This window comes from Indicator indicator, chromosome 15 (assembly GCF_027791375.1).
Source record: "Indicator indicator isolate 239-I01 chromosome 15, UM_Iind_1.1, whole genome shotgun sequence".
Classification (NCBI taxonomy): Eukaryota; Metazoa; Chordata; class Aves; order Piciformes; family Indicatoridae; genus Indicator; species Indicator indicator.
This window is the reverse complement of record NC_072024.1, coordinates 688,817-704,265: the sequence shown is the minus strand read 5'-3', so window position 1 is coordinate 704,265 and position 15,449 is coordinate 688,817. Positions and strand designations below refer to the sequence as shown.

The 15,449-nt window shown below is 58.0% G+C and overlaps 1 protein-coding gene across 1 annotated transcript in view; it reads left to right on the top strand.

Annotated features, from left to right (window-relative positions):
- LMCD1 (LIM and cysteine rich domains 1) overlaps window positions 1-15,449 on the top strand; it is a 65,347-nt gene that overhangs the window by 36,474 nt on the left and 13,424 nt on the right. The window contains exons 2-4 of the mRNA XM_054387578.1: window positions 4,936-5,010; window positions 8,910-9,308; window positions 14,600-14,625. Of these exons, the coding sequence (XP_054243553.1) occupies window positions 4,936-5,010; window positions 8,910-9,308; window positions 14,600-14,625 (500 nt within the window). The remainder of the gene's footprint in view (window positions 1-4,935; window positions 5,011-8,909; window positions 9,309-14,599; window positions 14,626-15,449) is intronic.

The window sequence follows — 15,449 nt, the reverse complement described above, 5'->3', positions numbered from 1 at the left end:
CATGGCAGTGGCTGCCTCAGCCTGGCTGTCTGCAGCCCAGCCCATTGGCAGTGCAGGGATTTATCAGCTGGAGCATGGGGCTCTGCTGCAGGCTGGAATGCATCTGGGCCAGCCTAATGAGCACATTCTTCACCATCACAGAGGCTGGGGAGGGCCTGCAAATATTTCAGCCATGATTCAGGGAGCCAAAAGCTGTTGTTTACTGATCTGCTATTTATACCTAGCTGGATTCAGCCCCTTGGGGAAGAAAGAGCAAAGGGTGCCAGCCCTGGCAGAGCTGCTGGAAGTGAGGCTCTGCTCCTTGCAGGGGCAGCAAAACATCATTAATAATCTGGAGAGACTCCTTCAGGCAGGGCTGGTGCCCAAGGCTTTGTCTAGCTGCATCAAGTGTCCTGCATGGTGGGGTCCTGGCAGCAGGTGAGATCAGAGAATGCTAGGATGGGTTGGGTTGGAAGGGACCTCCAAGATCATCCAGCTCCAACCTCCTGCCATGGGCAGGGACACCTCCCACCAGCCCAGGTTGCTCAAGGCCTCATCCAGCCTGGCCTGGAACACCCCTAGGGAGGGGGCAGCCACAGCCTCCCTGGGCAACCTGTGCCAGTGTCTCCCCCCCCTCACTGCCAAGAATTTCTTCCTCATCTCCAGTCTCAGTCTGCCCTCTCCCAGCTCAAAGCCTCACCTTGCCAGCAGGTAAGTGGCAGGCAGTAGGCAGCACCCATCCTCTGGTGCACCAGCCCTGAAGGGCTGTCCCTGGGTCAGTTCTGGACCATCTCCTGAAGCCCAAGACCTGCAGCTCCCTCCTGGGAGCAGCACTCCCATGCCAAGGTGTTTCCTGAGCTGGAATGTTCCTGCTTGGTGCAGCTCCACAGCAGCTCCTGCTAGAAACACTCTGGGTACTGCTCAGTGCTTGGTGTTGCAGAGCCCTTGGGATGGAGACAGAGAAGAAGCTGCAAGGTGCATGGCAAAGGAAGCACAGAGGGCTTGCAGGAAGCAAGGGGCACTGCTGAGGTCAGATCCCTGCAGCTGGGTCAGGAAAAGAGGTGAACCACCAGCAGGGATCATTCCTGTGCTGGTCACAGGCTTGGAGAGGAAGATGCTAAAGAAGATGAACTTCAGTTTCTTGAAGCCCAGGTCTTCCAGACCTGATGGTCACAAAAACCCAAGCTCAGTGCACTGCCAGGGGCTGTGTTCTGGAGCCTTCAGTGGGGCTCTAGCAGTGGAGCTGGAGCAGCCTTGAAGTTCTCATCAATGTGTGGTGGCTCTGCCTGGTGTGCCTGAAGCAGCTGAGCCGTGGAGGTGTCGCCTTGTACAGCTTGGCCACTCTTTACTCATCATCTTCCTTAAGAGCCAGAAGCCTGTAAGAGAGCAGCATGAGGGCTGAGGTGGTGCTGAGCAGCAGCAGCCCTGGGATTAAGCACTGAGACGTGAATCAGTGGTGGGGAGGAAGCAGAGCAGCCTTGCTGTAACACTTCCCAGGGATGAGGCAGTAAATAATCCCCCATGAACAGATTCCAGCCCTTCAGATCCATGCAGAGAGCTCCTGCAGCCAAGTGGAAAGCAGTGACATGGGTCTGGAGACAGCACCAAGCCCTGCCTACCTCCTCCTCCCTCAGCACACAGCACCATCCAGTTCAAAACAGCTCTGAGAGCCATCCTGCACCCCAGCATGGACATGGCTGCTGCCCATCCATCTTCAGCATGACTCCTGCCTCAGGAGGGCCAAGCTCTGCCCTGCAAAGCTGCTCTGCACCCTGCTGCAGCTGGAGGGAAGAAAAGCCACCTTGGCTTTGCTTCAGGACCAAGCTGTGGTGGGACTCCTGGTGTGAGACCTCCCATAGCTGCTCTCAGTGTGCAGCAGAGGCCAGGAAGCTCCCTCCCACCTCGTATCTCTGGAGGAAGCACTGTCCCTGCAAGGTCTTCATCAGGATCTGGGTGAGGGAGTTGTGGCACCCTCAGTAGGTCTGCAGATGGCACTGAACTGGGTGGCAGGGCTGATCTGCTGGAGGGCAGGGAGGCTCAGCAGAGGGAGAGAGGCTGAGCAGCTTGGGGCTGTTCAGCCTGGAGAGAAGGCTCCAGAGAGACCTCAGAGCTGCAGTTCAGTATCTGCAGGGGAGCTGCAGGCAGGCTGGGGAGGGACTGCTCAGAAGGGGCTGTGGGATAGGAGGAGGGCAATGGTTTGGAGCTGGAGCAAGGCAGAGTTAGGTTGGACATCAGGAGAAGTTCTGCACAGTGAGGGTGGGGAGACACTGGAACAGGTTGATCAGGGAGGTGGTGGAGGCTCCATCCCTGCAGACATTCAGGATCAGCCTGGATGTGTCCCTGAGCAGCCTGCTCTGGCCGGAGGTGTCCCTGCTGCCTGCAGGGGGTGGCCAAGGTGACCTTTGGGGCTCCCTTCCAACCCAACGTCTTCTGTGGCTCTGTGGTTCTGTGATCTGGCCAGGCTGCATCCATGGGCCAAGGCCAGAGGGAGGAGGTTTAACAAAGCCAAGTGCTGGGTCCTGCACTTGGGTCACACCAAGCCCATGAACACTCCAGGCAGAGTGGTGCTGCTCTCCTCCAGGCTTCCCCCTGCACATCTGCTGAGCTCCTGTGGTTTGCCACCTCCTGGGCACCAGCAGAGCTCATCTGTCCCTGTGCTCTTGATGCTGATGTCAGTGACACGGACTTGGAGCCACACCAGCATCTTCTCACTCAGGCAAGTACCAGGTTGAGGCCATCTCAGCTCACAAAGCTTCTGTGGCTCTGTTTCCTCTCTTGTTGCTGTGATGGCTCAGAGAGGTCCTTCTGCTGGAGCTGTGCTGCAGCAGAGCTCTGCCATGACAGGTACAAGGAAATTCCTCTGCTCAGAGCTGCTTCCAGATGCTGCTACCACCCAGAGCCATCCATCTGGCTGCATCTGTGGCCCAGAGCCACATTCCAGAGCCCTGCAGTCAACGTGTCTGAGTGTGGCAGGCTGTGATGGATGGGTGTTCACCATGGCCTCAGACACAGCCATCTCTGCCCCCTTCCCTTCCCACCAGGCTGGATGGAACCTTGAGCAAGTTGGGCTGGCAGGAGGAGTCCCTGCCCATGGCAGGAGTTGGCTCTGGATGATCTCTAAGCTCCCTTCCAGCCCAGCCCAGTCTGTGACTCTTAGCTCCTGCAGGAATGTCCAGGCAGGTCCAGCAGCTGCCCTGGCTCAGCACAGAGGGTGGTGGTGCCAGACAGCCACTTCCCAACAGCTCCATCTGCACTGGAACAACCTCCTCTGAGCACCATGGCCAAGGGAGAAGGGCAAACAGTCCCTGAGTGACCTCAGGGGGGAGGGATGAATCCTGCCCCTCAGGAACACTCAGAGCCATTTCTTCCCCCATCGATGGGTTCCGGACCCGAGAGCCTCACCCCACACCATGGCTGCAGGAGCTTTCCTCACTGCCAGGATCTTCTGATGATGAAACCAGCTGCATGGAGCTTTGGAAGAGAGACCTCTCATGGATATGGCCAAATTAGGAAGGCCTCTGGTGACAGCTGTGGCCAGAGCCCCACGCACCGCCAGCTCCCTGCTCCGTCTACGCTGCTGGGGCTATTTTTGGCCACAAACTCCATGAGTCACTGGATCACCACCAGGGAAGAAAACACAGGATCCTGCCACAAAATATTTCTGAGAGTGCAGCTTGGGGTTTGTTTCCTCCTTCCCACTGCAATCAGATCTCTCTTTACAACCAGCCCCAGGCCAAGGCAGCAGCAGCAGGAGCTTGGCTTGCTCTGTCCCACAGGCAAAGGAAGAGCAGCTGCCTGGGTTTGGTTCTCACCTCTCTGCCTTCTTCATTCATTTCTTCCACATCTTTCTCCATCTTTTGTCCTTCATGTTGCTATGGTGGAGATGAAAACCCTTCCAAAGGTGTTCCACAGAACCACAGCATGGTTTAGGATGGAGAAGATACCCAAGGTCATGGAGTCCAACCCTGACCCCAGCACTGCCAGGACACCACCAACCCATGGCCCTCAGCACCACACCTCCAGGGCTCTGAAAGCCCTCCAGGGATGGGGGCTCCACCACTGCCCTGGGCAGCCTGGGTCAGGCCTTGACAAACCTTAAGGGGAAAAAATTGTTCCTCATGTCCAACCCTGGGTACAACTTGAGGCCATTTCCTCTTGTTCGGTCTCTTGTTCCTTGTGAGAAGATCCCAACCCCCACCTGGCTCCAGCCTCCTCTCAGGGAGCTGTAGAGAGCAATGAGGTCTCCCTCAGTCTCCTCTTCTGCAGGCTGAACGCCCCCAGATCCCTCAGCTGCTCCTCCCCAGCCCAGTTCCCTGGACCCTTCCCCAGCTCTGTTGCCCTTCTCTGGACCTGCTCCATCCCATCAATGTCCTTCTTGGAGTAAGGGGCCCAGAACTGACCCCAGGATTTGAGGTGTAGCCCCAGCAGTGCCAACCAAACCCACAGTTTTCCTAGGAGGTCCCTGGAGAGAGGCAGAATCTGCAAGCCAGAGCAGCTGGAGCTGTATTTCCTGCTTCATTTATCCCTTTGTGTTTGTACAAAGCAGGGAGTTGAGCAGCAGCCAGGGATGGCAATTCCAGAGATTTTCTCCCTAGAAAACTCAGCCCTAGCCTGCAGCTAGCCCTGCACCCACAGCTCCCTGAGCTGCAGAGCACAAACTGCCCTCCTCCAGCCCAACACCTTCCACAGGGAGCCTGGGGCACCAGGGCTGTTCTGGGGCCACACCAGCACATCACAGTCACACAGTGCGGGAAGGGACATCCAAAGGGCATCCTGGCCACCCCCTGCAGGCAGCAGGGACACCTCCAGCCAGAGCAGGCTGCCCAGGGACACAGCCAGGCTGATCCTGAATGTCTGCAGGGATGGAGCCTCCACCACCTCCCTGGGCAGCCTGTGCCAGTGACTCCATGGCTCCAGAAATATTTCTCATTCTTGGCTCTTTCTGTTGTCCTCTAGGCTAAATTTTCACCTGCACCAGCCAAGGAGCAGCTCTTGGAAATGAAGAGTATCAGCATGGAGCTGCCCAGTAAGGTGAGGTGAGGCTCTGCTGGGTCCAGAAACCAGAGCTAATGCCAGCCTGGAGCTCTGCTGGGTCCAGAGACCAGAGCTAATGCCAGCCTGGAGCTCTGCTGGGTCCAGAAACCAGAGTTAATGCCAGTCTGGAGCTCTGCTGGGTACAGAAACCGGAGCTAATGCCAGCCTGGGGCTCTGCTGGGTCCAGAAACCAGAGTTAATGCCAGCCTGGAGCTCTGCTGGGTCCAGAAACCAGAGCTAATGCCAGCCTGGAGCTCTGCTGGGTACAGAAACCTAAGCCTGAGCCTGGGTACAGAAACCAGAGCTAATGCCAGCCTGGGGCTCTGCTGGGTCCAGAGACCAGAGCTAATGCCAGCCTGGAGCTCTGCTGGGTCCAGAAACCAGAGCTAATGCCAGCCTGGAGCTCTGCTGGGTCCAGAAACCAGTGCTAATCCCAGTCTGGAGCTCTGCTGAGTCCAGAAACCAGAGCTAATGCCAGCCTGGAGCTCTGCTGGGTCCAGAAACCAGAGCTAATGCCAGCCTGGGGCTCTGCTGAGTCCAGAAACCAGAGCTAATGCCAGCCTGGAGCTCTGCTGGGTACAGAAACCAGAGCTAATGCCAGCCTGGGGCTCTGCTGGGTCCAGAAACCAGAGCTAATGCCAGCCTGGAGCTCTGCTGGGTCCAGAAACCAGAGCTAATCCCAGTCTGGAGCTCTGCTGGGTACAGAAACCAGAGCTAATGCCAGCCTGGGGCTCTGCTGGGTCCAGAAACCAGAGCTAATCCCAGTCTGTAGCTCTGCTGGGTCCAGAAACCAGAGCTAATGCCAGCCTCGGGCTCTGCTGGGTCCAGAAACCAGAGCTAATCCCAGTCTGTAGCTCTGCTGGGTCCAGAAACCAGAGCTAATGCCAGCCTGGAGCTCTGCTGGGTCCAGAAACCAGTGCTAATCCCAGTCTGTAGCTCTGCTGGGTCCAGAAACCAGAGCTAATGCCAGCCTGGGGCTCTGCTGGGTCCAGAAACCAGAGCTAATCCCAGTCTGTAGCTCTGCTGGGTACAGAAACCAGAGCTAATGCCAGCCTGGAGCTCTGCTGGGTCCAGAAACCAGAGCTAATGCCAGCCTGGAGCTCTGCTGGGTCCAGAAACCAGAGCTAATGCCAGCCTGGAGCTCTGCTGGGTACAGAAACCAGAGCTAATGCCAGTCTGGAGCTCTGCTGGGTACAGAAACCAGAGCTAATCCCAGTCTGGAGCTCTGCTGGGTACAGAAACCAGAGCTAATGCCAGCCTGGAAGCCCACCTGGTGCAGAAGGCAGTACTGATGCCAGGCTCTCCCTGTTGGTCTCTCAGCTATTTTTAGGTGCATGTCCATGGCTCAGCCCTGAGGACAGCTGCAGTCCCTGTGCCCCATAACTGAGCATCCTTCCCTTCTGGTGGCAGTTTTTGGGGCATGAGCAAGGTGGAGACCTGGCTGTGTTTAGTCACTGGACGGTTTTGTCTCTTCCTAGCAAAGAGCTAAGAATAGTCAGCCTGGTCACTCAGAGCCCTCACTGATAACTGCCCTTGGCATCCTGCCCTGGGCACAGGCTGGGCACCCAGGTCCCCCTCAGGGGCACCTTTGCCTTCAGCTCTCCCTCTGCCATGATGCTGGGGCAGATCTGACCCCGAGAGACATTTTTGGGTTCCTGAGCCCTTCAGAAACCTGGAAAGCAAAGGAGGCTGCCTGCAGTGCCCATCTCTGAGGGCAGCCCCTGGCAGGGGCTTCTCGGGGGGGTTCTGCACAGCAGCAGTGATCTGCCCTCGGTGTGGCTCCTTGCCCAGCCACCACTGCTCCTGATTTATTGGTGGCAGCAGCAGTGAGGACAGCTCCAGCCGTGTTTTATTGCACATACAAACACCCAGGGTGCTTGGAAGCCTTTTCTAATCTGGGCTTTATTATCTTCTGCTCTCAAGAGCTCACAGAACCTCACTGCACAGTGTCAAAGCTGACAAAGAGCTCCACGGGCACAACCTGGGCCTGGCCCTGGCACCTGCAGCTGCCAGTGCTCAGCTTTACAACTGCCACTGTTTGAAGCTGAAGACACCAAAAAGTCCCAGATCCAGCATTTTGCCAGGTAACACCCCCTGAAACACAGATTTGGACCCACGAAGAGGTCGTTTTGTCCCCAGGCTTGTCCAAAGGGCACCTCTTGGCACAGGAGCTGCTGGGGCACCTGTCCCTGGGGCTGGGTGGCAGAAGGGCATGGTCCCAGCTCCCTGCCGGGTGCTGGCCCCTCCCCCTGTGTCCTGTGGCTCCAGAAAATCCCTCTGTGAGTTCTTTCCCACCCTGCAGGTTGCCAGGTGCCCCGGGACAGCAGCGATGTCAGCTCATTGCCATCCCAAGCGTGCCCAGGGGCTGCCAAGCCTGCCAGGAACAGCCCAGAGAAACAATATCCCTGAGATGTCTCCTCTGCTCTCCAAGGGCCTCTGCAAGGTCAGGCCCAGGCACCCTGCCCACAGGCACTTTGTGTCTCTGCCCTGAGCTGCCATTCAGTGGGACCTTGGCCAGGCTGGAGAGCTGCAGGAGAGCAACCTGATGGAGTTAAACCAGGGCAAGGGTAGGGTCCTGCACCTGGGGAGGAGCAACCCCCTGCAGCAGGACAGGTGAGGGGGACCTGCTGGGAGTCATCTCCATGGAGAAGGACCTGGCAGTGCTGGTGGACAAGTTCACCATGAGCCAGCAACATCCCCTCATGGCTGAGAAGGTCCTTGGTCTCCAGGAGTGCAGGGATGTTCTCCATCTGAGGGATGTTCTCCATCCTCTCCACTCTGCCCTACTGAGGCCACCAGTGGAGAACTGGGTTCAGCTCTGGGCTCCCCAGTTCAAGAGAGACAGGGAACTGCTGGGGAAAGTTCAGGGGATGCAAGCAATGCTGTGGGGGCAAGAGGCTGGGGCCAGGCTGTTGGTTGTGTTCCCTGCTCCTGGCAGCTCTGCTCTGATCCCTGAACACACAACACCACTCGGATCCTGGCCTGTTCCCTAGCAAGGGTTTCTCCTGGACTGGCACATGGTAAGGAAGAGAGAACAGGGGGGGACGGCAGGAAGGGGGAAGTGGGGCAGCAAGCTGGGAGCAGGAGCACGTGGAGCCCTCTTGGCCTCACCTGCACAAAAGGGGCTTTGTGCTGGAGCTCCCGGGCAGAGCAGGAATGTCTGCAGGAAGCTGGAATGTCTGCGGGAAGCTGGAAAGGAGAGCTCCTCATTCGGGTTCGGCAGGCACCCAAAAGGCAGTAGAGGGGCACTGAGTGCTTAACGCCCAGGGAAGGGGCAAGAGGCACAGGGGCTTGGGCAGCTGCTCCTGCTAAAGACCTTCCACATCTGTCCTTGGCACTGACTGCCCCAGCACGGGAAAGCTGCTTCCATGGGCTTGGTGTCGGAGAGTGGACAGCAGGACAGAGGGACAGACAGAGGGTAGAAGGGCAGAGGGATAGCACAGAGGGACGGTGAGACAGACAGACAGAGGGACACAAGGATAGGACAGCAGAATGGTGGGGCAGTAGGATAGCAAGAGAAGGGGACAGTGGGGCAGCTGGACAGCAGGACAGGTGGTCAGGTGAGTTGGGGGGGGGGGGATGGCAGCAGGATGGTGGGAAAGGGGGATGGCAGGGTGGTGGGATGGCAGGATGGTGGGATGGCAGGATGGTGGGATGGCAGGACGGTGGGATGGCAGGGTGGTTGGACAGTGGGATGGCAGGGTGGTGGGATGGCAGGGTGGTTGGACAGTGGGATAGCAGGACGGTGGGATGGCAGGGTGGTTGGACAGTGGGATGGCAGGGTGGTGGGATGGCAGGGTAGTTGGACAGTGGGATGGCAGGATGGTTGGACAGCGGGAACAGCAGGACAGCCCCCAGCGCTTCCAGGAGCTGTGACTTGGGTTGAGTGCTTCCAGCTCCCTCCACGTCGGCTGGTCCCGCGCACCTCCTGGGCATCCCCAGGCCGCAGGAGCCGACCCCCGCCCTCCGCCCTCTTCCCAGCCCGTGGCGGAGCGCGGGGGAACCTCCACCCCGCTGCGCTTCTCCCCTTCACCCCTTCCTTTCTCTGCCGCTTTGACGCCTGGGCAGCTCCCAGCCGCGCCGAGGCGCCGAGAGACCGGACCCGCCCTGCCCGGCGCGCCCCGCCCCGCCACACGCCATTGGCCGGAAAGGGCTACTGCCGGCAGCGGATTGGCTGGAAGTGGCCGGGGGCGCAGCGGCGGTCGCCAATGAAAGGCGGCGGGCGAGGCGGCGGGGCCCGAGCAGCGGCGGGAGCCGAGCGGAGCAGGATGGAGCCGAGCGCAGGGCTGCAGGAGGTGGGTCCGGCCGGGGGGACGGGGCGAGGGACGGACTGACAGATAGACAGCCCGCCAGACAGACAGACAGCCCGGGCAGGGCAAGCGGCAGCCCGGGAGCGGCTGCGTGCAGGAGCTGTGTGCGGAGCCGGACCGGCTGCGCACCTGGGAGCTACGGGCACCGGCGCGGCTGGGAAATTGCAGCTTTTTTGGGTTGTTTGTTTTTTTTTTTTTTAATCCCCCAATATATCCGCAGCTCCCCCCTCAGCCTGCGCTGGGAGTGCTCAGAGGGGAGTGAGGAACGGGTTTGAGTTTTTTGCTGGAGAAAAGGAGGCTCAGAGGAGACCTGCTGGCTCTCTACAGCTCCCCGAGGGGAGGCAGGAGCCAGGTGGGACTCGGTTTCTTTTCCTGTAGGCGAAGAGGAAACAGCCCCAGGGGAGGTTTAGGTTGGCCATGAGGAACAGTTTCTTCCTCTTGAGGGCTGTCCAGACCTGGCCCAGGCTGCCCAGAGCAGTGGTGGAGTCTCCAAGCCGTGGAGATGTGGTGCTGGTTCAGTGGTGCCCTGACACTGCTGGGTTTATGGTTGGATCTGATGATTTTAAAGGTCTCTTCCAACCAAATCCATTCTGTAGTACTCGCTACCTCCCTAGGTCGGAGGAGCTGAGCCCTTGGCTCGGGAGGAGCTGTTGTCACGGCGGCAGTTTGCTCCCATTTCTTCCCTGCTCTCTACGTGGATTAAAGACTTCCTGGAGCCCTGTGGAGCAAAGCTCCTCCAGGCACTGGTGCTGTGCAGCTTTGGAGTGAGGACCTGAAGCAGCAGATGCAGAGGAGGGATGTCACAGCTTGTGTGAATATGAACAGGGTGATCTTTAAGGTCCATTCCAACCCAAACCATTCCATGAGTGGACCAAAGCAGCCTCTGATTTTTCCTGTGCCTCTGCTGGGTAAATCCAACTGGGTGTTGTGGCCACCTGGGCACACACCAGGTCCAGAGCTGGGTTAATTCTTATTTCTTGTGCTTGTGCTGCAGAGCTGCTCTTTATTGTCTCAGCCAAGCAGCCTGAGGCTCTGCCCACCCTGCTCTCAGCTGCTGCCCTTGCTGGGGGCTGCTTTTCTCCTTGCAGACCCCTCTGGAAGGGGTCCACCCCTCGTGCTCTGGCTGTCCTGGGGCTTGGCCACGGTGTCTTTTAATGAGCAAAAGCACCAGAATAGCCAAAGGCCCTCCTGGCATGGGGTGAAGCTGGCTGGAAGGGATTTGAGCTGCTCAGCCAGCCCCGTGTGGAATGGGTGGTGGGCAGCAGCTGTTCTGCCGACCTTCCTCAGTACCTTTGTCCCTGCGTGGTTAGGGGATGAGTTCACCTCCCACTGTCACCACTTCTCAGTTTCCACGCTGCTGTAATCTCATCTGCTGAGAGCAAACAGCCCCCACTGGGCAGTGCTGTGCCCTGGGCACAGGGGCACCCCTGGACCTTCCCTTGTATGACCTTCTCTGTGGAGCTTCTTGCAAGTGACATCCTTGGAGGTCCCTCCCTGACTGTTAGGACAGGAAGGGTGGTCCTGGCCCTGCCCTCAAGGTGCAGCTCCCTCTGTCCCTGTTAGGTTTCAGCTCTGCCACTGCTGAATTTGGATCCCCTGGAGAAGTGGAGTTCCTTGCATGTCATCCTGGGCAGATGTTGGTACTTGGCAGTGCTGCCTGGTGCAGTCTGGGTGACCCAGCTGTGCCATGCCCTCTCCAGCATGCTGTCCCTGCCCATGTCCTGCCTGCCATACCTCATGTTTGGGTGGGAGTGAGGATCCTCCAGCTCTGCTGACCACCACAGGGACCCTGCCTGTGCTTTGCCAGTGAGGGCAGGCAAGTGGAGTGACCTTGTCCCCACAGGTGTGTGGGGATGTTGAGGACCTGCCAGGAAGGTCTCCTCTGATGTGTCACCCCCAGAGACTCAGAGCAGTGTGTCCTGTGCCAGCAGCTCTCTGTCACTGATAACTCTCAGGCATGTCCATAGGGGCCTGATTGGTGCAGCTTCTGTGGGAGGGCACCTTTGGATGCCAACCTGATGCCCTTGGGAAGCTCCTGCCAGGCACTGAGTGCAGTTTGATCCTGCAGCACTGAGAAGTGGTCCCTTTCCAGGGGCAGCTGCAGTGCTGGGGGGTCTGTGGGCAGTGCATGTTGGCCAGACATTGCTGCCTTGTCTGGAGCACTGCTGCCAGGGCTTGGGGTGGGGAGGGGAGCAGGGTGAAGCCCCTGCCAGCACCCCCAGGCTGGGGGGATCCCTTGTGGATGTGGGCAGCAAGGAGAGCTGAGCAGCAGTGCTGTGGAGCAGAGATGCACCTCAGCAAAGCAACCTCTGCACCAGACCCATATGCCAGGAGCTGCTGCAGCATCACCCACAGGGGATGGCTGGGGGCTGGAGGAGGGCAGATGGAGACTGGAGATTGGGAAGAAATCCTTCAGAGTGAGGGTAGGGAGACACTGGAGCAGGTTGCCCAGGGAGGCTGTGGCTGTCCCCTCCCTGGAGGTGTTCAAGGCCAGGATGAATGAGGCTTTGAGCAGCCTGGGCTGTGGGAGGTGTTCCTGCCCATGGCAGGGGGTTGGCACTGGATGAGCTTTGAGATCCCTTTCAACCCAACCCATCTGTGACAGAGCAGTGAAGCTGCACAGGGCTGTGGCTGAGGGCTTCCAAGGCACCTGAAAGGCTTCTTGGGGGCAGGCAGAAACCATCAGAGTCTTTCCAAAATGTGTGGCTGGATGCTTGGCTCCACTTGGTGGAAGGGAGAAGGAGAAGATGTCATCTTTAATGTCCCTGAAAGCTGTGAAGGTGACAGCACAGCCTGCAGGGGAAGGCTCTGGCTGTGCTGTGAGGTCCTCTCAGGGGTGCTGAGCGTGGGGTGGGGCAGCTGGGAAGCTCTGGGGCTGCCCATCTCCTGCCACCCAAACTGAAACTGGGCAGGGTGGTATGGAAAGGAAGGAAAAGTCCTACCTGGTCTGCATTCACATGATCTGAAAGGACCTCCCAAAGCCAAGAGCAAGGAGAATGCCCCTGCAGAGCCTGGCTGGGGGCCTGAGCAGTCCCTGTCCCAGGCCAGGTGGGCACAGGGGCAGTGGAGGGCCGCTGCCTTTCCTGCCCCCTGGGAAGGGCACCGTTCCTGGGCACTCCTGGAAGCCTGACAGCCTTTAATTTGCCTTGGCAGCACCTCCAGCCGGTCTGAGCAAGTCGAGGAAGGCGTCTGGAAGCGATTAGGGCCGGTGATGGGACCCTGGCACTGTGCTTGCCAAGCACTGTTGGGTTTAATCATCCTGGCTGCCTTGCCCAGCGCCCTGGGAGCGGCTGTGAGGAGGGGGAAGCTCTGCCTGGCAGCTGCAGAGCTCCAACTCAATCTGAAGATAAAGTGGGGCTGGCTGGCTGGCATGTCCTGCCTGGCTGGAGCTGCTTCAGCTGGCTGCCCGCAGCAGAGTTTGTTGTGCTGCTCTGGCTCACTTCAGCCTCTCTTTGTCAGCAGAAGAAAACAAGCCCCAAGCTAACAGCGCTGCTCAAAGCCAAGGTAAAGTTGGCTCAGCTCCTGCAGATTTGGGTTCTTTTTCTTGCTTCAGGTGCTGTGGGGCTTGTTTTAGGGTATCCAAAGTAGGACAGGGCTGCTTGTGATAGGAGAGGGAATGGATTGAAGCTGGGAGAGGGCTGACTGAGACTGGAGATGAGGAAGGAATTCTTGAGAGTGAGGGTGGGGAGACACTGGCACAGGCTGCCCAGGGAGGTTGTGGCTGTCCCCTCCCTGGAGGTGTTCCAGGCCAGGCTGGATGAAGCCTTGAGCAAGCTGGGCTGGCAGAAGCTCACAGCTGCATGGTGAGATGTTGGTACCTTCTGGGGTACCTTCTGGAAGGTTCCTCCTGATGGCCAAGGGGCTTGGTCCCTGGCTGACAGCTTGTGCATGGCTGGTGGCCCAAGGAGGTGGCTGTGTCACCTCCCCTGCCCCTCTGAAGGCTGGTTCCTGCTGGTGGGGCTGAGCTGGGCTCCCAGAACAATGTCCTTGTGCTGGAGCCCAGGGGAGGAAGCTCTGCTGCAGCTGGCAGGAAAGCAGATGTTGGTCCTGATGCAGAAACCTGGTGAGCTCCCCACAAGTATTTATAGAGATGAAATCATGGATCAGCCCAGGGGTTAAAGAGCTCATCTGGGGCCTTGGAGCTCCATCCAGTCCCAGCAAACACAATTCACAAGTCACCAAGTCCCTCTGGCCCTGCAGGGAGGCTGTGCCTGCAGTGTTTGTTTAGGCTGAGCTGCTTCTCCTGGGGTTATTTTTTTTTTGCAAGGGAAATCTTGTTTCAGCCATTCAGGAAAAGAGACCTTCAGATGGCCTAGCATGGAGCTCCTGCTCCACTTAGAGATGGGGAAGGGTTTCAAGGCAGCTCTTTGCAGTGCTAGAGCAGAGTTCCCTCATGCTGGTTACCAGCCTGCTTCTTTCTGCTGCCATCTCACCTGCTTTGAACCTTGGCCTTCAGCTCTTGAGCTGCTGCAGAGCAGTCACTGTCACCTGCAGTGGGGACCCTTGCTGGCTGCACTGGTTTGGCACTGCCCTGCAAAGTGCATTAAAAGCAGTTGAGAGAACCCCAGCATGGTGGTGAAGGTTGGAAAGGAGCTCTGGAGCTCACCCAGTCCAAGCCCCCTGCTCCAGCAGGGCACCCACAGCAGCTTGCCCAGCAGCACAATGCCCACCTGGGCTTGGAAGCTCTCCATACAAGGAGACTCCACAACCTTTCTGGGCAGCCTGCTCCAGCCCTCCAGCACCCTCACAACAAAGATTTTTCTTCCCATCTTCAGATGGGACCTCCTAGGTTCCAGTTTTTGCCCCTTGTGCTGTCCCTGGGCACCACTGAGCAGAGTCTGGCCCCAGCCTCTTGTCCCCCACAGCTCCTTTAGCTCTTGCTGAGCATTGCTCAGCTGCCCTCTGGAGCTGCTCTTCTGCAGGCTCTCAGCCCCAGGGCTCCATGAAGTGACTTTGTGCCCTTGGGGCTTCTTCAGCTTTCTTGTGTCCATCTTCTCAGCTGTAAAACAGAAGCAGAAGAGCTGAGAAGATATTTAGGAGCAAATCAGTGGTGTTGATGGGAGCAGCTCCTGGAGGGCAGCATGTCAGGGTGCTGGGGGCTTCCTGTTCCTCATGGTAGCTCAGCACCTTCTGCTCATGCTGGAAATAGGAAGACCACAGCTGGCTCTGAATGTGGTTGGTGGTGCTGGCACTTAGCTGAGCACTCTGGAACTCACCCCAGTGGCTGTTTAGTTGAATTTTGGGGTGGGTTCTTCCCATTCCACACCTCCTCACAGCTTTTTGGCTTCCCCATGAAGCCCAAGTAAGTGAAGCTGGTGGAAAAAGCTCTTCATCTGCTTCTGCAGAGCTTGCCCTTCCCTTATCAATCCCCATGTCGCTGGGGAAGGAATGCTGTCAGCTATGTGCTCTTGGAAGAGTGAGATGTTTGCAGCAGCTCTGCTCCTGTTGTGCCTCTGTCCTTCTGGAGCTGGAGATCTGGCAGCTCCACTGAAATATTTTTCTCTGCTGTCCCTGCCTTTTCCTGCTCTTTTTCTGTTGCTAAAATAAAAGGCAACAAAGCTCTGATACCAGCTGGATACCAGCAAGGGCTGCTGGTCTGCCAGGTGATGCCACCTCAGATTGCATTGGGTTGGGAGGGACCTCAAAGGGCATCTTGGCCACCCCCCTGCAGGCAGCAGGGTCACCTCCAACTAGAGCAGGCTGCCCAGGGGCACATCAAGGCTGACCTTGAATGTCTCCAGGGATGGAGCCTCAACCACCTCCCTGGGAGCCTGTCCCAGTCTCTCCCCAACCTCACTGTGCAGAGCTTCCTCCTGATGTCCAACCTAAACCTGCCCTGCTCCAGGGGATCTGGAGATCGAGTCCAAACCCCCTGCCAGGGCAGGTCACACAGGAACACATCCAGGAAGACCTTGAAAATCTTCAGAGATGGAGGTTCCACCACTTCTCTGTCCAGCCCGCTCCAGGGCTCTGCCACCTTTCAAGTCAAGAAGTTCCTCCTCATGTTTAAATGGAACTTTCTATGTCCATTACCTCACTGGGGACCACTGAGAAGAGCCTGGCCCCCTCTGACCTCTGCCTCAATTAATTAATGAGCATAGGTTAATTGCTGCCCATCCCTGAGCT